Genomic DNA, 27,491 nt, shown 5'->3' with positions numbered 1-27,491 from the left:
GAAAAGACCAGAATCAATTAGAATTAGCTAATCTTAACAAAAAGACCTAAATCAGTGCAATTCGAATTAAAAGATTAGTCAATCTTAACAAAAAGACCTACATCAATGCAACTAGAAAAATCACAACAGATACTGTCAAAATTCAGAATATTAGCAATAACTCTAGAAACCTGTACAGTATGTCAATAAACTGTAGAATTCAGAAGGAATGGGGAAAATCCTAATGGCATAAGAATTACAAAAATTTAGCCAATAACAATCCAGTAACAGTCAGTGAAATTAAAGCAACATTTTTTTTTTTTTTTAAATCCTGCCAACTAAGACCAGGACCTGAAAAATCAAACAGAACAATCCCATAAAAACAATGAAATTAAAGCAATAACTTAAAACAAAAAACAAAAAACTACCAAGAAAAGGCCAGGATCTGACTACTGACTGCTAAATTCTACCAGAATTTCAAAGCAGATCTAATGTCAATACTTTTCAAATTCTTTGATGAAACTGAAAGGAAAAGAGTAATTCTAAAGTTATTACTGGAAGGTAGCATTACAATGATTACAAAGTCTGAAAGGAATCCAAATAAAAATAGTAAAGACTAATCTATTTAATAAACATAGACACAAAAGTTACCAACAAGATAGTGTCAAACAATACTATACATCATCAGAAAGTCATACTTTATGATCAAGTAGGATTCATTCCAGGAGTGCAAGGATGGTTCAACATATGCAAATCAATAAATATAACACATCATATGAACAGGATAAAAAATCCCATGACCATCTCAATAGACACAGAAAAAGCCTCTAACAAATTTACATCCATACTAATAAAAATCCTGAAGAATATAGGTATAGATGGGCTTTATCTCAATATGACAACCATTTATAAACTGATTGACAACATCCTATTAAATGGGAAGAGGCTGAAAGTTTTTCCTCTAAAAGCAACAATAAGACAAAGATGTTCACTATCTCCACTATTGCTTAACATAGTATTAAAAACATTGGCCAGAGCAATCAAGTAAGCAAAAGAAATAAAAGGATAACATATAAGAAAGGAAGAAGTCAAATAATCATCTTATGTGCAGATACATGATCAACAGAGAAGACCTAAAAAAACCAAAAGATTTCTAGAATAGCCAAATTAAGTAATGGAGCAAGATATAAAATAAAAAAATGAATTGCATTCCTATACAATAATAAACTGAGAAAAAATTAGAAAAACAGTATCATTCATACTAGTATCAAGAACAATTACATATTTAAGAATTAATCTAACCTAATCAAGGATGTTAAAAAAATTCTATATGAAAAGATTATAGCTCTATGAAGCACGAGATTGAAGAAAACATCAGACAATAAAAAGATATTACCTGTTCCTGTACAGGCAGAAACAACATTATAGCCAAAATGGACATATTTCAAAAAGTGATACACAGATCTAATGCAATGTCAATCAAAATACCAATAGCATTTCACACAGAACTAGAAAAAAAACACGTAAAATTCATATAGAACCATAAGAAATCTAGCATACCAAAAGAAAAGAAAAAAGTCTAAGACATCAAAGGTCCCTAACTTCAAAAAGCCTGTGATTAAAAACAAAACCCATGGGCCAGGGAGCTCAGTGGGATAAGTGATTCCCTGGCAAGTGCAGGATCCTGAGTTCAATCCCCGGTCCCACCAAAAAAACCGAAAAACAAAACCCAAAACAAAAAAACCCCAACACTATATTGGCATAAAAAAAAAAAATGCTATAGAAAAAAGTAACTTCTTCAGAAAACTTGGTATTCATATACAGATGATAGAAAATAAGCCCATATCCCCTACCATGTACTAAACTAAAATCAAAATGGATCAAGGATAAAAACATTAAAGCCAAAACACTGGAAGATGAAAGAGGTAAAACTCTTAAATACAAAGAATACTTTCAGAATAGAATCCCAACTGCCAAGAAGCAAATGTAATCAACATACAGGACCACATTAAATTAAAAAAAAACAAACTTATGCACATCAAAAGAACCAACAGAGCAAAGACAGTCTATAGTGGGAGGAAATTTTTGCTAGCTATTGCTTAGACAGTGGAATAAAAGCTTGAATATACTACATAAAGAGTGCAAAACATTACACACCTCCAAAATAAAGGACAATGAGAAAAAGGACAATTGAATGAAATACTTCTCAGAAGTACAAATAAATCATGAAAAAATATTCAACATCTCTAGTCATTAGAGACAAAAAATTAAAACAGCACTGAGATTACATCCTACTGTAGAAAAAAAAGGTCTGTCATCAAAAACTCAAAGAATACTAAATACTGGAGAGGCTACAGGACAAAGGAACACTTCTACATTGTTGCTAGTTACATAAACCAATACAACCATAGTGGAAATGGATATTTAAATTCCTCATAAATCTAAAACTAGAAATTCAATTCTACCCATGTATTCCCTTTTTAAGCATCTTCCTGAAAGAGTTAAAGACATATCACAGTGATCAATACATACTCATGTTCATAGCAGCACAAACAACTAGCTAAATCTTGAAAGTGACTTGTATGTCCATCAACAAATGAATGGATAAGAGATGGTTCATGTCTGTGTTTGGGGGCTGATGCAGGAGGACTGCTGCAAGTTTGAGGCCAATAGTGAGTGCAAGGCCAGCGTAAACTACATAGTGAGAACCTGTCTCAAAAAGCTACACAAAACTAAAGAAAGTATGGTGTTCATAAATAATAATACACTACTTTGCCATAAAAGACACATGTAACTCATCACAAGGAAATGGACACAGTTTGAGGCTATAATGTATAGTGAAATAAATCAGACACACAAGGGTAAATTATCTTATATGAGAAACTCAATAAAGAGCAAAATAAAAGCTTGGTAATAGGAAATAGGGAGCTAGATCCTTTACCAAAGGAAAAAAAGACCACAAGAAGAAGGGAGAAGCTAGGAGGAATGTAGAAAGAGAGGGGAAGGGGTAGAAAAAACAAACATTGAGATGTATTCTATACATGCACCAACTCGTCAATAAGGAACATAATCATTATATGCTATAACATGATAAAAAACTGAAAAAACAAAATGTACCATTATGTAAAAAAATTACACAAAGCAATAGAATGAATGCTAGGAAAACTTGGTTATTTGAAAAGATCAGGAAAACTGACAAACTTTTACCTACTTAAAAAAAAAAAAAAAAAAAAAAAAAAAAAAACTCGGGGCCAGGGAGATGGCTCGGTAGAATAAGTACTTCCCTGGCAAGCGCAAGGGCCTGAGTTCAATCCCCGGTTCCACAAAAAAACAAACAAACAAAAAAACCCTTGAATCATCATTAAAATGAAAAGGAGAGAATTATATTATGAATACCTCAGACAAGAATTACTGGAGAATAACATATAAATAAGTATACACCAAGCAACACAAAATGGACAACTCCCTCAAAATATGAAGAGTATCAAAACTGATTCATAAATTAATAGAAAATCTACATAGATTCCCAACCAATGAAACTGAATCAATAATCAAAAACTTCCAACAAAGAAAATCCTAGATGAGATGCCTTCATTTGGTGAACTCTACCAAACAAACAAAGAATAATTAGCAATCCTTCTCTAACATTGTCAAAAATAAAAAGTAGGGTACAGGTCCTAATTCATTATATAGAGCTAGCATTACTCTGATACCAACAACACTGTACAGAAAACCAAAAACTATGGAATCTTTTTTATTAATATTGACACAAAATACTCAACAAAACACTAACAGAGTTTGCCAACATATTAAAAGGGGTAAAAAAAAAAAAAACCCTAGAATAACCAAAAAAGATATCATCTATTCCTGTATAAGCAGAACCAACACTATAGCCAAAATGGACATATTTTGGGAAGATAGCTCAGCAGTCTAAAGGCCTCCCTGGCAAGTATAAGGACCTGGGTTTGATCTCCAGTACTGGGGAGATAGCTCAGCAGTCTAAAGGCCTCCCTGACAAGTGCAAGGACCTGGGTTTGATCTCCAGTACTGGATGCTGTGTTGGTCCCAGGTGGTGAGCTGGCCACTGAAACTGCGTGTGGTGGTGCATGCTTGTAATCCCAAAGCAGGGGAGGCTGAGACAGGAGAATCACTTTGAGTCTGAGCTGCATAGTGAGACCCTGTACCAAATAAATAAATAAAAGGCCCTTTAATGAAGCAGGACTAGAAAGGAACAACCTTAACATAAAAGAGCATTCATAAAAACTTACTGCTAACCTCACATACAATGGTGAACTACTGAAAGGTCATTTCCTAAAACATGAAATAAACTCTGTGGCAGACTAGAGCCAACAGACCTCACGAGATACTCAGACACTCAGCAGGATGTCCCCACTGGTACTGAAAAACAAGGCATGAATAAAATAAACCCAAACAGGGAGGACAAATGAAGAAGCCCATCAAATGAGTTCCAGTATTAGAGGTGTTTAGGGAAAGAACAGAGCTGCGTACAGATCCCAGAACTGCATATGGATCCCAGAATCACTTATGGTCCAGATCTGGCAAGCAGGTACTCTTGAGAAGCACCTAATACTCTCAGGTAAGAAGTAAACTGTTGTGGTGGTGGCAGCTGGTATTGTGGCTGGAATGTCACCTATGAAGCACTTACTGCCCAGGGCCCACCTGTCTGAGCTCTCTTCCCATGAGACATGGAACCCAGCATGCAAAAGAGGGCCTTTGCAAGTCACAGAAGTAGAAGTGTGAATCAGCAAGTCACGCTGAAGCAGTGATGGGCTAGGAACAGCAAGCCCAAGGGACAGAAAGAAACAAAGGCACAGTCCAGGATAGGGACCCAGAACCAGGAATTGAGTCTCAGGTGTACAGTGGCTATAACTGGAGGGATCAGAGGGTAGAAAAGACAATGGAGTCCACCCACCCCTCTCACACTCACATACAAAAGGCCACCACTAAACTCTGTGCCTGTGTGGATCCAGCCTGCCACCTGCCTTACAAAAACTTAGAGCGACAGGGTCCTGGGTGGGACCCATCCCACCATCATCAAAAGTGGCTACCTGTGTGAGCTCCTTCCCATTGACTCCTAAACACCACTGAATTCCAAGGGTTCTCTTGCACTGCTTCCTAAATGTCACTGATTCGCAGGTTGGATAGAAACTCTCTGAGAGGCAAGGAAAGATTTTGGCACGTGCACAAAGCTGGAGAGGTACAAAGGGGTCAGAAGGTACTGCACAATGAGCTCAGCCTCAGAGACACACAACAGAAGCAGCTGCAGACATTATCACAGGACGAAGGGCAAAGAGATTGAGGATAGTCAGGTTCTTACCCAATTCCTCTGTTCTCTCACCCTCAATACAGTTGAAGGAATCTTATCAGAAAGCAGACAAAAATCTGGGCCACATCCACAGATCTTAAGTTGAAAACAGCTCGTCCAGATCCGCCTGGACCTCCACTCTCTTTCACTAGTAAGCAAAAGAAAAAACTGTAGTAGGGAAACCAGCTCAGGCACTGGTATCCTGGCCACAACCAGAGGATGGGAGCTCACAACTGCTACAAGACAAGGTCTCTTCACTTAGGAACTAAGAGGGGAGAGTACACAGTACTGGTTAAACCCAAGTACAAATACGACCGACAGGACTCTTCTCTCTTTCTATGTGTGGGTTTCCTTGTTTCCTCTCTGTTACATATATGTCAGGGGTTTGTATGTGTGAAATGGGAATAAGAATTAATTAATACTTTGAATAAGTCTTTCAAGTCATGCCAGGCTTAACCCTAACTAAAGTTATATATGGAGGATTCAAACACAAACTTTCTGCCAGTACAATAATTGGTTCCATTCTTTTTAAAACTTCTTCTAATTTTCCATTATACTTCTGATGTAGAAGCTGATATAATCAGTGGTTGTTTTCTCTTTGTAATCCAAAAAGAAAACTGATCCTATTGCACTGAGTAGGTTGAACAGATGTGTGATCATTAAAATGTAACCACAGCCAAGGTTATATTATACGCAGATAGCCACAACGTAAAAAGATCTCCACGTTAGCATCAGAGATTTTCTACCTAAGTGGTCTTCAACCCTCAGGGCAAAAACAATAAAAAATGTAAGAAAACAAAACTCTAAAACTTCTTAATTCCCAGAAAGCTAATCTCACAAGCAATGAAATATAGAAAGGTATGGGCAAAGAACTCAAACAGATTCAAATGTTTGAATAAGGCCAGGGATATAGCTCAGACGCGTAAGTGCCTGCCTGGCAAGTGAAGGCCCCAAATTCAATCCCCAGTACCTCAACATACATACATATAAGATATCGAAGGAAAAACTGAGAAGCACATCCTTAAGATATTTAGTGAGCTTTAAAAAATACAAGCAGGAGCCAAGGAAATAGCTCAGTGGTCTAAGCACCTGCCTAGCAAACACAAGGACCTAGGCTCTATCCCTGATACTGCATGCCTTGCTAGACCCATGAAGGGCCTGTGTCTGAAACTTGGTGTGGTGGCACACACCTGTAATCCCAGCACTAGGGAAGCTGAGAAAAGAAGACCACCGTAAATCTGAGCTGCATGGTGAGACCCTATAAATAATTCTTAAAAAAAAAAAAAGCAAAGTTTACTGAATTAAAGACAATGAAGATATAAATGATCATTTAGTGAATGAATAGCTTATGAAAAGGAATCAAGCAAAAATGTTGGATATGAAAAGTTCATATGAAAGTATGGGCAAAGGAAATGACAACCAGGGTGCAGGAGAACAACGTAGACAAGTGAGAAAGATTATGTATCGAGGTTATAGACTACGATACCCCCTGCAGAGGGGTATTATAGACCCCTGCAGAGGGGCCCTCCTCGCCAAAGACAGCCTAGGAGGATGGCAATGAAGAAGATAAGGAAAATCAAGGAGATGAGACCCAAGGTCAGCAGCCACCTCAACGTTGGTACTGTTACAACTTCAATTACCGATGCAACTTCAATTACCAACGCAGATGCCCTGAAAACCCTAAACCACAAGAAGGCAAAGAGACAAAAGCAGCAGATCCACCAGCTGAGAATTCATCCTCTCCCGAGGCTGAGCAGGGCGGGGCTGAGTAAACACTGGCTTAACATCTCTACCATCATCCAGTTTAGTCATCCAGCAAGAAAGAAACAAATAGGAAATTCCAACAATAAGAAATGAACATTTGAATATTGTAAGTATGTTAACTCAGCAAGATATTCTAAAAGAGTCCAGTAGTCCATAATAGTATTGGGTCTTCCACTTGACGGGCAGTGTCAGAAATTGTTGACCTGAGTCCCCTACAGCTCAACATAACACCATGGCTTCACTTTTTATACTTCATTTTTATACTTTTCTGCTGGATGGTTAAGACCAAGATAAAGCAAGACCTATGCAACAAGAGTTGTAGCTTTTGGATCTGATAAAATCAGTAAAATCCCCTCAGGATTTATCCCGAGATCCTGTACCTCAGATTGTACAGCAAATAACCACTAGGAAGAGAGTATGCAATGTGTTAATTATTGAAACGGTCCTACCAATTTGATTTGAAACTGTCTCATTGCTATTTGTTTCTCAATAAAATTATGGAAAAAAAATAAGAAATGAACAAAAGATTGGAACTGAAGACCTTAAATGCCTGCTTTTTGCCCACTGAACAGATAACTAGAACTATCTGCATTATCTATGTAGCATGGGGTTTTTATTATTTTTACCTAAAGATGTCTCTTTTTGGTAATGACAAATGTGTTTTTTAAAAAAGCCTGGTTTTTCTCAATACACCTTTAAAGGTTTTTAAATTGTTTCATATCTGGTCAAGTTGAGATTTTTAAGAACTTCATTTTTAATCTGTAATAAAAGTTTACAACTTGATTTTTTTCAAAAAAGTCAACAAACTGCAAGCAGCTGTTAATAAAGGTCTTAAATATTTTTTTTTTTTTTTAAAAAAAGAAATGATCATTTCAGAGGAAAAGGTCAGAACAAGCAGACGAGGTTGAGGTAGAACATCACATACTCAGTGATGCTCTGACAGCTGCAGGACTTCAGGAAAGCTGGAGCCAACAGGTGACAGATGACAAAAAAAAACAAAAACAAACAAAGACAAACATCAACTTAGAAATTATAGAAGTTAGGGAAAGAAAACAACAAAAAAAGTATGTTACACTTTGTATCTAAGTGTTCCCCCAAAGCCTTATGCAGTCATGTGGGGGCTTCTACACTTAAGAGATTAACTCATGATTCAATACTGGGATTATGGGTGAGAGTGCTACACCCACCCTAGGGCAGACAGCCTGAATGCAATTTAAGTAAGGGAGAGCTTCCCTTTGTTCTTGCAGTTTTCTACCACCATGAGCTGCTGCCCTCTGCCATGTGCCCTCTGCCACGGAGCCAGCTGATTATGGACTGAAACCCTCACAAACTGTGAGCCTTTCCTTCCTTGATTTCGGGTGTCAGGTATTTTGGCCAAGCAACAAGACAAAGTAATCATGACAGTAAAGATTCTTATTCACGACAAACAGCAGAAAACTTTTCACACCTAGGGAAAGAATTCAATTCAAAGGTAAAGGAGGCATACAGAACCCTAAATAGCCAGGACCAGAAAAGAACTTCCCATTATAATTGAACACAAAGGGGAAATACTGAAAGCTACTGGAGAAAAACCATTAAGTAACCTCTAAAGACAATCCTACCCACAATAGCAATTGCTCAACACAAACCTTAAAAGCCAGGAACCTTGAAATTTTTTAAGCCTTAAAACAACTGCCAGGTGAGATTACTACAGTCCTGCAAAACTATCCTTCAAAACTGATGGAAAAATAACAACAAAAAGAACCTCAATGGGGCTGGGGAGATAGCTCAGTAGAATAAGCACTTGCCTGGCAAGCACAGGATCCTGAGTTCAATCCTGGGTACCGCAAACAAACAAACAAAAAAAAAACAAAAAACAAAAACAAACAAACAAACAAACAAAAAACCTTCAAGAAACCTATGACCACAAAGCCAGCAATGCAGAAGTACTTAAAAGGAATCCTTCACAGAAATAGCAAGGCCAACATCACTAAAAGCCCAGGGGAAAGAATATAGCTACCTGGGAAGGTACTTAAATCACAGGAAAAGATAAAATACTCAGCATTTAAAAAATAATGCAGTGAACCAACTGAGTAAACACCTCTCACTAATAACACCTGATGTCAATGCTCTGAACTCCCCAGTGAAAAAAGACACAGGCTGGCAGACTGGATCAAGAAACAACACCCAACCTCATCTGGCCTATAGTAGACACGTATCACCAAACAGAAATGCAGACTGAGGGTGAATGGATAAAAAAGTGAGACTCCATGCAACCACAGCTTATCCTATTTTCAGATAAAGTGGACTTCAAAACTGATTAGAAGAGATAAAGAAGGTCAGTACATTCTGGTAAATGGAACAATTGAACAGGATGAGATAACATACAACAAATGTTAGTTTATCTGATTTCATAAATTGCTGGATATAAATGGTTGACACCAATATACTCATAGTGGGGAACTTCAGACCCCACATTTAAAATGAGATCAATCAGACCAAAAACACAACAAAGAAACATCAGAGTTGAACCACATCACTGAACAAATGGACTCAATAGATACCTACAGAGTGCTCCACCCAACAACAGAACACACATTTTTCTTAGCAGTGCACATGACTTGCTCCAATATACCTAATCTAGGTCATAAATTTTACTAGCGGTTATTAGTATTGCTAATTATACTACTGTAAACAGAAAACCTGCCTTAACCAAAAGTTTTCTCTTGGGTATCAATATCAAGTGGTGCTTGGATAATAATCTCACCAACGCCTTACACTGAAGGACAAAGGACAGTATAAAATGGAAACCAATATCTCACTCTCCATCAATAGAGAAGGCAAAATCTTGGGACACACATAAAACAAAAATCTGTGACACAGGAGAGATACCCAAAAAACTCTTTACAGAGAGACTCTGACTGCAGTGACACAGCTACCTGGTATTAAACTTCCACAAAAAGGTATCACAAAAGTCAAAATTAAGAGTTCACTCTGAAATAGAAAACGACAAAAAGAAGTAGTAAAATGCATTCTCAGGCCACACTCCACCCAGAACAAACCCAGGAGATATTAGCATAGAAGAAATTGGAAGCTACACACGTGAAATTTCTAAAATAATAGCATCTGAAGTAAAGAAACAACAACAGAGAGTACAGAGGAAATAAACTCACAGGTAAAAAAAGAAATGAAAACTATAAGGAAAGAATTACTAAGCCTTTCTAAAGAAGACACTGATTGAAAAAACAGGATCAAAGGAAAATGATGGAAACCTTGAATGAGCAACACAGAAAAGAAACAGAATGCATGAAGCAGATTCAAAGAGATATACAAGAAATTAAAACTCCATTAAAATTTGGCAACACCATTTGTATGGAAGTGAAGATAGATTTTCAAACCTTGAAGACAGCAATGTAGCTACTGAAAAGATAAGGAAAGAACTCTTCAAAACAACTAGGATTCAGAAAATAAAAATTCAATTGCTGCAAGATAATGCAAAGATGAACAACATAAGACTAATAGGCATCGGGGCTGGTGAGATGGCTCAGTGGTCTAAAGCACCTACTTAGAACAAGCTTAGCAAAGCACAGGGACCGCGGTTCAATCCCCCAGCACCACATGCCAGCCAGCCCCGCCCCCTGGTGGGCTGAGCTGGCCACACACACACACACACACACACACACATAAATAAATAAATAAATAAATTTAAAAAAAAAAAGACTAATAGGCATCAATGAGAAAGAAGGAACCAACACAAATGATATAAAAAGAATACAGGTAGAAGTAATAGCAGAAAACTTCCCAAACATGGGGAAACAATCTGACATTCATGTAACTAAGGCATATAGAACTCCAAAGACTATCAACCCAATTAAAACTACACCTAGACATATAATAATAATCAAGATCCCAGAAACTCAGCAGAAGAACAACATTAAAAGTGGTTAGACAAAAGAAATAGATCACATTTAAAGGAAAACCAATCAGAATAATGGCAGATTTCTTCTCATAAACCATCAGGTCAAGAAGAACACAGAGCAAAGTATTTCAAGTCCTATAAGAAAACAAAGTCCAGTCCAGACTGATACACCCTAAAAAACTCTCTTTCAAGTTTAATGGCAAAATGAAGCACTTTTATGACAAAGAGCAACTAAAGAAATTCATGAAGACCAAACCAATCCTACAGAGTACTAAAAGATATTCTACAAAGGGATCAAAATACCCACAATTCCAAGAACGACAACAGAAAGAACCCACAAAACATGGCAAACTATTAAACACAGGAGGAAAAATAGGGAACCAACAGCAGGGAAATAACATAACAAATGGAAGTCAATACATAATAATTATAACCACCAATGTAAATGGCCTCAATTCACCAATTAAAAGAAACAGATTTGCAGAGTGGGTTAAGAAACAAAACCCAACATATACTGTACAATGTTACATGTTCCAGGAGCTCAGAGAAAAGCAGGGGTAGCTATTCTGTTTGCAGACAATCTGAACTTCAAAAATCAAGAATGATCAAATGTAATAAAGAAAGTTACTATATACTGGTTAGGGGAAAAATTCAAGAGGATGAGATAAAAGGTATAAATATATATGCACCAAAAATGGGAGCATAGAACTATATAAGATAAATTTTAAAGGACACAAAAAATCTAATAACCACTATCACAATCTTAACAGGGAACCTTAACATCCCCTTGTCTCAAAAAGATAGGTCAAGGAGACAAAAAATTAACAAAGAAGCAGAACTAAACGAAATATATGAAAAGACTTAGTAGACATATACAGAGTATTTCACTCAACAACATCTGAATACACGTTCTTTTGAACTGCACATGGGAAGTTTTCTAAAATAGAATACATACTAGTCAATAGGTCATGCTTAAATATATGCAACAAAACAAAAATTATCCCATGCACATTATCTGACCACACTACAATCAAACTGGAAATTAACAATAAGAGAAACCACAAAAATAACACCCACCTCAACAATCAATGGATTACAGATGAAATTAAACAAGAAATTAAACAATATCTACAATCCAGTGAAAATTCAAGCACAACTTATCAGAATTTGTGGGATGCAATAACAGTTCTCAGAGAGAAATTTATACCTGTGAACTCACACATTGGGAAAACACAATGGGAACAAATAAATACCTTAATGCTGCACTTTAAGCACCTAGAAAAAGAAAAGCAAACCAAGCCCAAAGTCCAAAGTTGGGAGGAAATCATAAAATTTAGGGCAGAAATTAAGAAAATTGTGGCAAACAACATGAACAACTAATGAATCCAAAAGCTGGTTCTTTGAAAGATTAAATAAAACTGATATCCTAGCCAACCTCCCAAAAAAGAGGAAAGAAAAAACTCAAATTCAAGCAATAAGGAGTGAAAAGGGTGAAATTATTACAGATCCTGTGGAAATTCAGAAGATCATCAATAGCTATTTTGAAAATCTTTACTCTCACAGGATCAAAAACACAGAAGAAATGGACAGATTCCTAGACAAGTACAAATTGCCAAAACTGAATCAAGGAGATATAGAAACTCTGAAAAACCCAGTATCAGCCAATGAAATTGAAAATGTAATTAAAAAAACTTACCAACAAAGAAAAGCCCAGGTCCTCATGGATTCACAGCAGAATTCTATAAGAAATTTAGAGAAGATTTAATCCCAATACTCCTCAAACTCTTCAATGAAATTGAAAAGGAAGCAAATACTCCCAAAATCATTCCTGGAGGAAAGTAGTATACTGATCCTGAAACCAGAGAAAGATTCAACCAAAAAAGAGAATTACAGGCCAATCTCCCTCATGAACATACATGCAAAAATGCTCAATAAAATCCTAGCAAATAGAATACAGCAAATCATAAGGAAGAGTGTACACCATGACCTGGTAGGATTCATTGCAGGGTTGCAAGGATGGCTCAAAATACACAGATCTATAAATGTAACACTATTATCAATAGAGCCAAAACCAAAAACCATATGATCATCTTAAAAAATACAGAAAAGGCTTTTGACAAAGTCCAACACTCATTCATGATCAAAGCATTACAGAAAAGAGGAACAGATGGCCTCTACCTCAATCTGATAAAAGTCATCTATGACAATCCAACAGCTAACATAATTCTAAATGCAGAAAAACTAAAAGCTTTTACCCTCAAATCAGGTATGAGACAAGGTTGTCCTCTGTCACCACTCCTATTCAATTATAGTTCTGGAATCATTAGGTAGAGCCATTGGACAAGAGAGAGAGAAAAGGAACAAGAATAGGTAAAGAAGAAGTTAAACTATCATTATCTGCAGATGACATGATATACTCTACTTGGAACACCCAAAAAACTCCACCAAGAGAAGCTCCTAGAATAAACAAATTCAGTAGTATAGCAGGATATAAAGTCAACACCCCAAAATCAATAGCATTCTTCTACAGAGATAGCTGACTGAGAGAGAAATTAGAGAAACAACACCCTTTACAATAGCATCCCCAAAAATGAAATACTTAGGAACTATTGCAACAAAAGAAGCAGAAGATCTATATAATGATAATTACAACCCCCTTAAAAAAAGATTGAAGATTTCAGAAAATGGAAATATATTCCTTGCTTCTGGACAGGAAGAACCAACATAGTGAAAATGGTCATACTTCCAAAATTTTTATACAGATTAAATGCAATTCACCTCACAGATCTAGAGAAAACATTCTTAACATTTGGAACCAGAAAAGACCTAGAATAACAAAGGAATTACTGGCAATAAAGGCAAGGCAGAAGGCATTAAACTTCCTAACTTGAAATTATACTACAAAGCTACTGTGATAAAATCAGCATGGTACTGGCCACAAAAATAGACCCGAAGATCAATGGAACAGATTAGAAGATGCAAATACAACTACAAACATACCTAGCTGTCTTATCTTTGACAAAGAGGCCAACCATGTTCACTGGAAGAAAGATAGCCCCTTTAAAAAAATGGTGCTGGAAAAACTGGCTCTGCACATGCCAAAAACTAAAACTAGACCTGATTTTTTGCCATGCACTAAACTAAAGTCAAAACTGATTATCTAAACATTAAAATGAAAACACTCAATCTCCTGGAAGAGAAAGTAGGAGGAAATCTTGAAAACATAGGGGTAGACAGACAACTCACAAAGAAAAACCAAATTGCATGGGAATCAACAACTGGGATCTCATCTTATTGAGAGGTTTCTGCATATCAAAAGAAATCAGCAACAGAGGGAAAAGACAACTCACAAATTAGGAAAAAAATGTTAACCAACAATCAGTCAGACAAAGGACTTCTATCTGAATTATATAAAGAACTAAAAAAATTTGTCTCCCAAGTTTGAAGACCCCATATGAGATTAATACATACTTTTCAGAGGAAGAAATACAAGTGGCAAATGAATACATGAAAAAATGTTCCACAGCACTGGCCATTCGAGAAATGCAAATTAAAACAACAGTGAGATACCATCTTACCCCAAAAAGAATGCCTATCATCAAGAAATCAACTAAGAAAAAAAAAAAAGGGGGGCCGGGGAGATGGCTCAATGGAATATGCACTTCCCTGGCAAGCACAAGGGCCTGAGTTCAATCCCCGGTTCCGCGCAAAAAAAGAAAACAAACAAACAAACAAACAAAAAACACCTTAAAAAAAAAAAGAAATCAACTAATAACAAATGCTGGAGAGGATGCAGAAAAAAAGATGCCCTTTTCCCCTGCTGGTAGGAATGTCGACTGCTACAACCACTATGGAAATCAGTGTGGAGACTCCTCAAAAAACTAGGACTGGAAATCTCCTTTGATCCAGCTATTCCCCTTCTGGTTATTTTCCTAAAAGAACTTAAAACATCATACCATATTGATATATGTGCACACATGTTTATAACATCACAATTTGTTATAGCCAAATCTTAGAAACAACCAAAATGCCCATCGCTTGAGGAATGGATGAAAAAGATGTGGTATTTTTATACAATGGAGTACTACTCGTCTATAGAGAAAGATAAACTCTAGCTAAGTGGATGTAACCTGAGGCTATACTCATAAGTGAAATAAATCAGACACACACACATGTGTAAATATCATATTGTCTCCCTGAAGGAATAAATAAAATCTGAAAGGTATAACAGATATAGTAAAATGGAAAGAAACTAAACTTAAGAATTAAACAACGAAGATGAAAGAAGAGAGAAAAGATAGGAAAAAAAGAAGGGGGAAATCATGCAAGTTTCAGGACAGAGTGTCTGAGATGACTGTACTTTTAATTTCCATCGTTTTTTTTAAAATAGCAGTGAATGTTTAGAATTTTCACCTTGACCAACTCTGTATGCTGATATCTGCAATCTGAGCAACTACATTAAGGACAGCAATATGTAATACAAAACCCATGGTTGAATACCTCATATTGGTCTTCTAAATGTGCACTATTTCTAATGTCTTATCAATTATTATACTCTCTTTAAAATAAATTAAAACAAAAAAAAGACAAGGAAAAAAATTTAAGATTTCTTGAAAGCAAGTGCAAACATTCAATTATTTCCCCAATCTTGCATTACTATATCTGTTAATCTGAGGAACAGATTTGATGATAAAAATAGATAAAATAACAACCATTGTTAATTAAGCTATTACTGTTTGAAAATCTGTAACATATAGTTATATGTTACCCTGTTTCTGTCTTTTTTAAAATTTGTTTATGGTTCTGTTTTTACTCTTCAAAAATAACCCCACAAAAAACAAAAAACCCACAGCATTATTCACAGTAGCTTCTTAGATACAGACAGAAAATAAATGGATAAACCTGATATATGCATACACAGGAGTGTTAATGGGCCTTAGCAAGGAGGAAAAGTGACACATGCTACACTACGTATGGACTGTGAACACATATGCGAACTGAAGTAACGCAGTCACAAAGGCCAGGTGCTGTGTGATTCTTCTTACACAAGGTACCTAGATAGTTCATTTTATGAAGACAGAATGTGGAATGATGGCAGCCAGCAGCTAAGAGAAGGAGGAATGGGGAATCACTGTTTCCTGGGTAGGGTTTCTACTTTGAAAGAGCTCTGAAGATCAGTTGCACAGCGATATGAATGTATTTAACATTACTGAACTGTACACTTAAAATGGTTTGCATGATAAATTTTATATCACATATACTCACATTTATCTTAGTTTGCTGGAAAAGAAGTTTGTGTTATTACCTGTTTCTTTTTGTAAGAATCTTTTGGTATATATCTTATACCAAGTAACTACTTTAAAAATAATGATATACAGTTAATTACTATTGTTATTTTCTTATTATGTGGTTATGACACTTGCCTTATTTTTCATTTGGCCTAAAAAAATGCAGAGAGAGAGAGAGAGAGAGAGAGAGAGAGAGAGAGAGAGAAAATGAAAGAAATAAAAATAAAACAATGCTGGCCTGGTCTGGCTAAAATTTTGAATACTACATAGAACAAGTAGTTAGACCATTATATTGTTCTTGATTTTAGGCTGAGTGCTTAAGTTGCATCCCGTTGGCAAGCATCTTGTTGAGAATTTTTGCACCTATGTTCTTAAGGACAATGGCCTGAAATTTTCTTTATTTGTTGAATCTTTGTCTAGTCTTGATATGAAGATAACAGCGGAGCTATCTATCAGGGAACAGACAAAAATAAAAGGAATAGAAATACAAAAGGAAGGGCTGGCCAAATAGCTCAGCAGATTAAAGCGCCTGCTTAGACAGATGCAGAAGCCATGGTTTGATCCCTCGAGCATGCTGCTGAGACTGGGTGTGGTGGCACAAACCTGTAATCGCAGCGCTTGGAAGGCTGAAAACAGGAGAATCACTATGAGTCCGATCTGTGTAGTGAGACCCTGTAGACCCAAGACCCTTTACTAAATACTAAAAAAAAAAAGAAAGAAAGAAATAGGAAAGGAAAAAGTCGAACTATTCATATTTGCATACAACATGATCCTTTACACTGAAACACTCTAGAAAATACTAAAAGTTTTATTCACAAAGCTAGAAAAAACAGTCCTAACAGTTATATGGAACCAGAAGAGATCCAGAATAGACAAAGTGATCCTAAGCAAAAAGAGCAGGAGGTATTACAATCTTGAATTTCAGGTTATACTACAAAGCTACAGAAATAAAAAATAGCATAGAACAGATACCAAACAGGCACACTGACTAACAAATTCAAATTGAAGACACGGAATCAACACTATGTACGTACCTTCAGACCTGATTTTTGACATAGCAGCCAAAAACATGTGCTGAAGAAAAGATAGCCTCTTTAACAAAAGGCTGCTGGCAAAGCTGATTATCCAAGTGCAGAAGGAATCTAGACTGTTTTCTCTCATTCTGCACTAAAATAAAATCAAAATGGATCAAATACTGTACATAGACATTAAAACAGAAAGAGAAAAATTAACAAGGTAAAGGGCTAACCTACAGGATTGGAAAAATGTTTTACCAGCTACATCTCAGGCAGAGAAGTATAATCTCTAGAATATACAACAAACTCAAAAGAATTACAACACAATAAACAAAAGACTCAGCGAAAAAAAAAAATGGACAATTAAAATAGATATTTTTCAGAAGAAATATAAATGGCCAACAAGTACATTAAAAATGCTTCTTTCTTTGACCATCAAGGAAATGCAAATCATGCGCACACGAGACAGGAAGAGAGAGAGAGAGCGAGAGCGAGAGCGAGAGAGAGAGACAGAGCGCTACTCTTACCCCAGGAAGAACGACTATCATCAAGGACCCAAAAAACAACAAATGCTGGTGAGCTTCTAGGGAAAAAACAACCCTTCTACAGTGTTGGTGGGCATGCAAACTAGCACAAATACCATAGAAAAATCAGGATACAAATTCCTCAAAAAGCTAAAACTAAAAATCCCACTTCATCCAGCTATACTTCTAATGGGTATTTTCCCTAAAGAGTTAAAGACATTATTTTACAGTGACACACACACAACTATGTCTATAGAAACGCAACTCACAAATCTTGGAAGAGGGCTCATGACCACCAACAGGTGAGTGAATGCCGAAAATGTGAGATATGCATACAATGGAGCACTACTGAACCATAAAGAAGGATCAATTTGAATTGTAGGAAAAAGACCATGAGATCATAATGCTAAGTGAAATAACTCAGATACAGAATGTTAAATACCATAATTTGTTGAATTTGAAAAACTCGAAACAGTAGTAATTTAAAGAGTAAAATAAAAGACAGCAGGAAAAAACAAAGGTAAAAATTTGCAGAGATGAGAAGACCTAAAGAAGGGGGAACGGTTAAGTTCAAGGGGAAGGAGAAATAAAAATGATCAAATGTGCTATGTATATATACCAATTCCCAAAGGTTGGGGAACCATGAACTATAAATTGAACCTAAGGGACTTCCACGCTTGTTCTTGTCTGGTCCTTGAACCAGACTGGAACTTGGAAACTGCCTGCTCTTTTCTGGTCACAGCTGGAAGCCCTAGGGCTAGTAACTGTTGTGGCATCACAGGGAAAGATAAGACCTGCTGGAGACATCTGGGAAAACTATAATTTCCTCATTGAGCTCCAGTCTCATCTTTGTCCCCATTCTTGCAAGAACGCTTTGTTCTTATTAGCCTGCCTGGGTCACAGCACTTTTCCCAGAAACACCCACTGCCTTTCACTCATTGTCCCTTACTCAGATGAAACGAATAAATGTCAAGAATGTGGGAGGCTCGTGACCTCCCCAAGAACAACTGGTCATCCCAGATGCCTGCCTGCCCCTCATTTCATCTCTTGCTCTCTCTTCCTGTTGTACACTTCAGGTAGGAAATCAGGGACTCACTGTAGGGGTCCCTGGTATAACTGGCACTGTGATAAGGATCCCTAATACCCAAGACAAACCTAATTATCATGTATTCACAAACCATACCAATAATAAGAAAATACATACCAGGAACAAGGATGCATACTTGTATTATATCCAACATTATACTGGAAGCTTTAGACACTAAAATAAAAAAGTTATTCTGTTCACACCTTTGAATAAACTATGTCTCCAGCCTTTTTCCTTTTTCTTTATCTTTTTTTTTTTTTTGAGACGGTTTTGCTAAGTCACTAATTTGCCCAGGCTGGGCTGGAACATGAATCCTCTGCCTCAGCCTCCCAGAGTACTTTCAGGCAAAAGCTACCATGCCTGGCTATCAGCAGGTATTTTTTGCAGAAAATCTGAAACTTTATGGTAAGTCATATTCATAAAATTCTACTCAATAATAGTCAAGACATTTTTGAAAAAGAACAAAATTGGAACACACATTATTTCAAGGCTTATCATAAAGCAACACTTATCAACGTAGTATGGTATCTGTATGAAGATGTAACAATGAATCAAAATACAATCAATATTTGGTTACAGTATATGGCCAATTGATTGTGTATGTGTGCACACACGCATGCGCTGGGGAATCAAACTCAGGACCTTGCACTTGCCAGGCAGGTGCTGTGCTGCTGAATTATACCCCCAGCACCCCAACTGAGGTTTTTAAAAGATATACACAAGAATTTTAATGGAGAAAAGATGTTTTCAACAAACGAAGGTAGGACAACTGGATTATCTCTACAAGATTTAGAGAAAAATGAACTTCAATGCTGCACTCAAATCAGAAGCAAAATTAACTTGAAATGAACCACAGAAATAAAGATAAAAGCTAAGCTACAAAATTTCTAATAAAACTGGGGATAGAGGCACATCCCAATAACTCTGGCATTCTAAGAGGCTGAGGCAGGAGGGTTGTGAGTTCAACCTGGATAGAATTTATCCCCCACAAAAAATGGGGTGGGGTGGGGTGGTGTGGGGAGATAGATTGGAGGTCTAAGTGCCTGCCTGGCTAGCGCAAAGACCAGGGTTCAATCCCTGGTACTGTATGACATGCCAGCTCCAGAATCCTGAGCACATCAAGCTGTCCACTGAAAGTTGTCATGGTGGTGCATGCCTGTAATCCCAGTGCTGGGGAGGTTGACACAGGAGGATCACTTGGAGTCTGAGGTGCGTAGTGAGACCCTGTCCCAAATAAATAAATAAATAAATTAAATTAACTTTAAAAAATATGACTAGGGGTTCGCCAAATAGTTCAGTGGATTAAAGTGCCTCAAGTGCAGGAGCCAGGGTTCCATACCGGGGCCTGCAGTGCTGGCCCTGCCCCCAGGGGGCGCTGAGACAGCCTGGGCTTGGTGGCATGTGCCTGTAATCCCAGCTTTTGGGAGGCTGAAAACAGGTGGATAACTACAGAGTCTGATCTAGTTGTGAGACCCTGAACACCCTGTAGACCCTTCCCTAAAATAAAAAAATAAAAAATAAAAAAAGAAATACGACTGGGGATGATCTTTAGTATAAAACTCATGAGTTCAATTCTTAGTACTATAAAACAAAATAATTTCTTTCAAAAAACACAGGAGAAATATCTCCCTTGAGATAATTTTCTTACACAAGATACAAAAACTAGAAGAAAAATATTTCTATATTGTTCTTCATGTAAATTAAAATGTTCTACCCTTCAAAATAATTACACTTCCCCAAAATTGGAAAGGCAAGCAAGACCAGAGGAAAAAATATGCAGCACATTTACATGAAAAGGGATATAGCTCCAGAACACATAAAGAATTGACAACAATAATAATAACTAGTTTACCTGCTCCTTGTCAGGAAGAGACAAGGCCAAATGCTTAGCTTGACAATATATGCTAGGCAATCTACAAACTGTGTATACTACTGAAAATAAGGAAATTTCCCTGGGTAAAGAAGGCTTCCTGGAAGAAGTGATTCTGTAACTGAGTCCTAACCAAAAACAGGAAGACGAAGGCATTGGATGAAACCTTAGAGAAAGATTAATTTTCTACCCACACACTAAAGAGTCTCCACAAGCCACTCTACTTATCTTAGCAACCTCTTCTCCTTTGACTTATTTTAGTAAAAACTCCCTTCCATCCAACCTGATGTATTTACTGAGTTAAAAATATGCTTTGCTAATTTCCTTTTTTCTACTAGTGTTAAGGCCACACATACCCTGACCCTAGCACTGCCCTAAAACCTATCCACTGTATAAGGTCAGCTTTTGAAAATTGGCCACACTGGTCTTTAGTTCTATTCTTCTAAATTTCCTAGTAAGGGATCAGGTTACTGTGCTCTCTTTCACATTTCCCACTCCCTTTTTGCCCTTCCACCATATACATGCTCCCCATAGGTGCTGACCATTTGCACCTTTTGCACACTGAGATTTAAAATTTGCATGAGAACATCTGTCTCCACCGGCTTGTAAATTCCACACAGCGCTTTGCATACTCACAGAAAATACAGCAAAGATACTAACACTTCAGTGTCAAATGTATTTGATAGATGAACAAAAGAACAGATCAAAAAGCTGTTAGTAATACTTGCAGCATTAAACCTAGAGCATATGACTGGTCTATAAAGGCTTACATGTACTTTAGGAGGTTTCTGGTTTTTAAGTTCTCACGTTGATATACTATCAGCACTACTGAATGCCAACTATAAAGATTTTTCCACTGTGTATTGTGTTAGTGACTTAAGATGCCTCAAATCCTTCTGGGCATAAGCACGACATAGAAAAATCAAGGTCAGGAAGTAAGGTTAGCAGTCAGCTTCTCAGCCATGTTTTTTGTAGTGGAAGGCAGGAAGCTGACAAACATGACATAAAATCCTTTGAAACTTACTGGCCTTAAATCTTGGACAAAGCCTTACCCTCTATGATACAAATTCTCCATCTAATAATGTAGATTACATATCACTCAGGGTTGCTGTGAAGATTTCAGACTGGGCAAATATAAATATATAGTGTCTAGCACACTGCCAGAAAGACAGTATTTCCTTAATTATTCAGTATTAAAATACTACCAACCCTGCTTAGGCAGGCACAGAGACCAGGGTTCGATCTCTGTGCTGTGCTGGCCCCACACCCAGAGGCACACAGAGAGTGCGACTGAGACTGGGTGTGGTGGCCTGCCCCTGTAATCCCAGCACTCAGGAGGCTGAAAACAGGAGAATCACTATGAGTCCGATCTGTGTAGTGAGACCCTGTAGACCCTGTACTAAAATTAAAAACAAAAACAAACAAACAAAAAAACCTACTATCAACCATCCTTCCTCTGCAAGTCCTTTAAAATAGAACAAGGGCATATTCTCTTTTTCCCTCTCTTAAAAACAGCATTTTAGGAGCAACTTGCTGAAATCCATTGAGCCTTTAGACCTCAACACAGGAATCCTAGTATTACCCCATATACAAGAGTCCTGCCTTCATAGACTTCTACTTGTTACAGAAAAGAACAGCTAGAACACCATTACACTTCTTATAAGTAACCAAGTTTTTCAAACATTAAGAACTGTCAATAGATGAAGGAAAAAAAAGGGACCTTTACACTAAAATCAAGATGGATTCTGGTGAAAAGGAAAGAGAGGCAATGTTTCATAAAGATAAAAGGTGAACTGTTCAACTCAATCTTTGAAGGCATTTGAGATGGTTAATCACTGCCTTTAACAATTGTTTAGATTCCTACCTATTCCAAATGGCAGGAAGTGAAAAGACTGATAATAGGAAACAGGAAGATAGAGCTTTTGCAAATGAGAAAGAGATCTAGAGATAAGGGGTGGGGCAAAGGAAGTAGGGGGAAGATGAAGTAAAAAGAATTAAAATGTTTAGTAAGTGTTATGTACATTATGAATGAAATTATATATAATGCAAATATGTACTAATAAAAATTTTAAAAATTAACACCCCCCATATATTAGCAAGAAACAAGAATTATTGGTTTGTGACAAGGTCTCATTATGTATTTTAGGCCAGCCCTGAACTCCTTATGTACGTATGCAGCCCCGACTGGCTTCAGATTTACAACCCCTCTGTCTCAAACTTTTCAGTGCTGGAATTATAAATATGTAAATAATTTAAAATAACATAGAGTGGGTCCAAAATAAGGAACTCTTGGAAGTGGCAAGAACTCTTAAGTCATCTAGAGCAAGTTTCTTCCTACACAGTCAAAGTGAGTACAATACATGGCAAGCTTTTCTCTTGTCTCCTCAGACATTCATTTCATTGACATAATTTCTCTATGATCTTACTTCTCCTGCACCAAGACATAGTAGATTCACTTGCCGTGTAAAATGGACCTAACACTAAAAGTATGGGAGACTCCAATATTCTTGCAGTTGACTAACTGCTTCCTGCCGCTGAGCAGGAAGATGTTAAAAAAACAGAGGGACAACGCTGGGCTATAACCAGAAATATGTAACTAAAATTACAGACTTTTCACATTTCTCCTACAGAAACAAAGGTCGCTATAAGGCTATCATTACATAGAATTTTCTAGTGATAATTACTTCTTCCCCAAGCACCTTCTCAATAACACTATGAGGAAAAGCTGCACTAGACTGAGACCACATTCCAGAAAGTGATAAACAGGAGTTGACAACATCTCCTTGTGAACTGAACCAACCAAATTTTAAATGCTGTTTTTATCCAAATTCAATCCTAAATGTGTGGGCCTACTCTTCCAGAAAATTTTACTGGCTTTTAATGACTAAGACAAAAACATGCTTAGGAAGATTCAAGAAGGCCATTTAGTGGATTAACTCATTCTAAACAGATAGACAACCTGGAAATTAAATCACTTATGAGTAAAATATATCAACTCAGTATAATTAACCCTTTCAAGCAAACAATATATAGCACTAAGAACTTTAGGTCTCCAAGATCAACAGGTTCAGAAAGTTTGGTAAATTATGAGCTGAATATTAGAGAAAACCTAGGCAAATATCAAAGAAGATGGAGTGATATATTTTAAAAATATTTAGTCCACAGGAGTAGGGAAAGACTTTCTCAACAAAAATCCCGCTACATGGGCAATAACAACAATAATCAACAAATGGTATGATATCAAATAAAAAGCAAAAAATACTACCAACAGTGAAAAGACTACCTACAGAATGGGAAATAATTTTTCCAGCTATTCTTCAGACACGGAACCAATATTTAGAATATAGAGGGAACTAAAAAATTAGACTCCCCCCCTCAAATAAAAGACCCAATCAAAAAATGGGCACATAAAATGAATAGATACCTCAGAGAAATAGTAAAAATAGCCAATAAATACATGAAGACATGCTCAATTTCACTGGCTATTAGAAAAAAGCAATTTTAAATAACACAGAAACCTTATTCCAAAAAGAATGGCCAACATCAAAGACTCAAATAATAAATGCTGGCAAAGTTAAGGCAAAAGGAATCCTTCTACATTGTTGGGGGGCTGAAAACTAGTTCAACCATTACCCATAATCAACATGGAGATTCTAAAAACAAAACAAAACAAAACAAAACAAAACTATAACTAGAAATTCCATTTGATTCAGCTATTCACTTTCTTAGTATTTTCTTAAAAGAGGTAAACATATCTTATTACAGGGATACATGCATGCCTATAGTTACAGCAGCATAATTTCTAACACCTAAATTTTTAAAGTAGCCTACATATCCATCAACAGAAAAATAAAGAAAATATAGTATTTACTCAGAAAGGAGTACTATTCTGCCAGAAAGGAAAATAAGTTTGAGTCATTCACAGGAAAAATGGATATACCTTGAGATCATGTTAAGTGAAATAAATCAGACACACAAGTTTTAATAACCTGCATGGTTTCTCTTATATGAGCAATCCAAATATACATACAGAGCAAAATAAAAGATAATAGGAAGTAAGGGAATGAAGAGATGCAGTAAGGGGAGATGGGAGGGGGAAAAGATATGAAATAAGAAATTAAGATATTTTGTGTTTTGGGGTGCTGGGGACCAAACCTAGGGCGACACATATGCTAGGCAAATGTTATACCACTGAGCTACATTCCCTACCCCAGGAATTAATATGTGTCATATTCATGTACCAATGCCTTATGAGGAATGTAAACATTTTGTACTGAAAGCATGTACAAATTAAAAAATTTAACAATTTTAAAAATAAAAAATATTTAGTGCCTAAAACAAAAACCGTAACATCAAGATTCCATACTGCTCTTAGTAATGTGGCTACTGCAGCAAAGGGACCACATCAAAGCAGATTAAACTCTTTATTAAGCATGAGGCAAGAAGCAGACCTCAAACAACAACCCAAGAGGTAATGCCATAATAGGATATTTAAACTAAACAAGGAAGAGGCAAAACAACTAGAAGCCTTTATATATTTGGATAGCAATAAAACCTTGTGCTTATTTAACTAGTCCTAAAAGAAGGATCAATAAAATGAAAAATACAGAAAAACAAAATTTGCTTTAAAAATCTGTGTCTAACATTTTAGCCTCAAAAATTAAAAAAATATTGTGGAGAAATTTATATTAATGTGGAAAAACTAATATAAGAAGTTTATGGAATAAGTTTGAATAGAAGTTCAGGAGCTCACCTGGAGCATGATTACAAATAACAAAGATTGACGATGTGTTACACTTCTATAAGGAAGATCAACTTTCAGTTTTTTATAAAAGGAAGAAACATATAAGGTATGGCTAGTTCTGAAAACCACAGTATTTATTTGTTTTTGGACACTGGAGATTGAACCTAGGACCGCCACACTGAACTGCATCCAAAGCCCTTTTCATTTTTTGTTAATTGAGACAGGGTCCAAGTCTCTAAATTGCTCCTAGGTTGAGCTCGAACTTGCAATCCTTTTGTCTCAGCCTCTCAGAGCACCAGAGTTACTAGTGTGTGCCACCATAACCAGATCCAAGGCCACTTTTGTAAAGAATAGTCTATTGATGCTTAAGCCAATGCAAATTTTCAGATAAGAAATGGCAATGAACTGTTCCAGGTAGTAACAATAGAAACAGAAATGAACGAAAGGTTTTCAGAACAATTTAGAGATAGAGCTTATGGTATTTGATAATCTATTAGAGTTTCTAGGAACAGAATATATAATAGCAGGATTTAACTATGTCCGTTTGGCCATAATCATTAACAATAATAACAACAGCAAACAAACACTTTGAGACTAACCCATTTCAGTTTCATGACACCATGAAATGCATTCCACAATCATCCCCATTCTACAGATAAGAAAATAAGGTATCAGTAAGGTTAATCAAATAGATCTCAAACGGGTAAGAAGCTAGAAACAAGATCTGATCCTAAGCAGTGTAATTCTACAGCAAAAGCTCTTCCGTGATAACTAAACCGTCAAGAAAGTACAACAGAATCCATGGAAGGTAGTAGGTACTAACACCCAGATCCCAGCCTGGTGAAGAGGATCTGAGGGGAAAAGGACAGCACAAGAAAGTAAGGATTTGGCTGTGTCTGAATAACGTGGTATTAAAAAAAAAAAAAAAAAAAAAAAAATCATACTGAATCCAACCCTTAAAATTGGAACCTGGAACTCTCCATTTTAATTTTTTAATCAAAAAGCAAAATCAAAACACCCTTAATAACTCTGTAGCGACACTAAGTCTGGAAGCTTCGGCAAAGAAAAATCTTTCTTTCTGAGGTCTCTTCCTGCTCTAACACCACAGCTGACAATGCGAACGAATTTCCCAGAAATCAAAGGAGAGAGGGATCTCTGCTCTGGGCAAACAGCTACGCAGTCACAGTCCACGTCGTTTATGCTTCCATTTGTACTAAACGTTTCATCCTACGAACAGAGACAGAGCAGCCAAGGGAGGCCAGGATGTGGTGAGAACGACACGCAGGGTCACCGGCCGGCCTTTTCCTATTCTTTTCTAGCACCGTTATCAGAAAGAAAAATTCTGACTCTTAAGTACCGGCAGGGATTCGCCCGGCTTATCAAGGGAGTCCCGTTACCTGGCCACGGATGGATGTCCACATACTCTTTCTCGGTGCCCTAGTGTTACAAAAACCTCTAGGTCGGGGCCTCCCCGCGGTGAGTGCAGGTAAATCCGGCCCAGAAAAACCAATTCGCTCTGCAACTCCGCAAAGTCCCCTAATCCTACCTGACGGTCCTCTGGTAAGACTGATCTCTTCCTCAGTGACCATATAATCTACTCTTCCGTTCATGTTTTACGGCTCGCCCGGCTGCTGCTTTGGGTGGCCAGGGACGCTGCACAGGTGAAGGTGAATCGACCCTGGAGCCACAGGGTAATCACAGCGCTTTCAGCTTCCGCCGCCCGCGGACCGGAAGAAGAAGTCGTGGGAGCCGGCCGCGCGGGGAATGTTGGGAGCGGCGATGGCGGAATGCCGGGCGCCTCCGGCCTCTCAGAGCACCCTTTGAGGTAAACCTGGGAGTAGCCGCCACAGAAATACTTTACTTTTGAAAGCAGTTGGGAAGGTGGCGGCGGAGGGTCGCTAGTGATTAAGTAAGTTGATTTTTACAAGGAAATTTTTTCAAGATCCCCCTCCCCCCACAGAAAACAAAAGAAAAAAAATCAGTTTTATTGTATCA

General features: G+C 37.1%; 1 protein-coding gene and 1 long non-coding RNA gene across 2 annotated transcripts in view; one reads left to right on the top strand and one right to left on the bottom strand.

The window, feature by feature from the left end:
* The window catches only part of LOC111812921, a 15,078-nt gene extending 14,144 nt beyond the window's left edge, over positions 1-934 (top strand). Inside the window, exon 3 of the long non-coding RNA XR_002818291.1 lies at positions 923-934. This is a non-coding gene — a long non-coding RNA (uncharacterized LOC111812921). The remainder of the gene's footprint in view (positions 1-922) is intronic.
* Positions 1-27,214, bottom strand: part of Synj2bp (synaptojanin 2 binding protein) — a 39,117-nt gene extending 11,903 nt beyond the window's left edge. The window contains exon 1 of the mRNA XM_012517292.2: positions 27,043-27,214. Coding sequence (XP_012372746.1) covers positions 27,043-27,106 — 64 coding nt within the window. The 5' untranslated portion in view covers positions 27,107-27,214. The remainder of the gene's footprint in view (positions 1-27,042) is intronic.
* Positions 27,215-27,491: the final 277 nt, after the last annotated feature.

Source organism: Octodon degus, unplaced genomic scaffold (genome assembly GCF_000260255.1).
Source record: "Octodon degus isolate 3935 unplaced genomic scaffold, OctDeg1.0 scaffold00007, whole genome shotgun sequence".
NCBI lineage: Eukaryota > Metazoa > Chordata > Mammalia > Rodentia > Octodontidae > Octodon > Octodon degus.
Note: the sequence above shows the minus strand (reverse complement) of the source record. Positions and strands in the feature narration are given on the sequence as shown.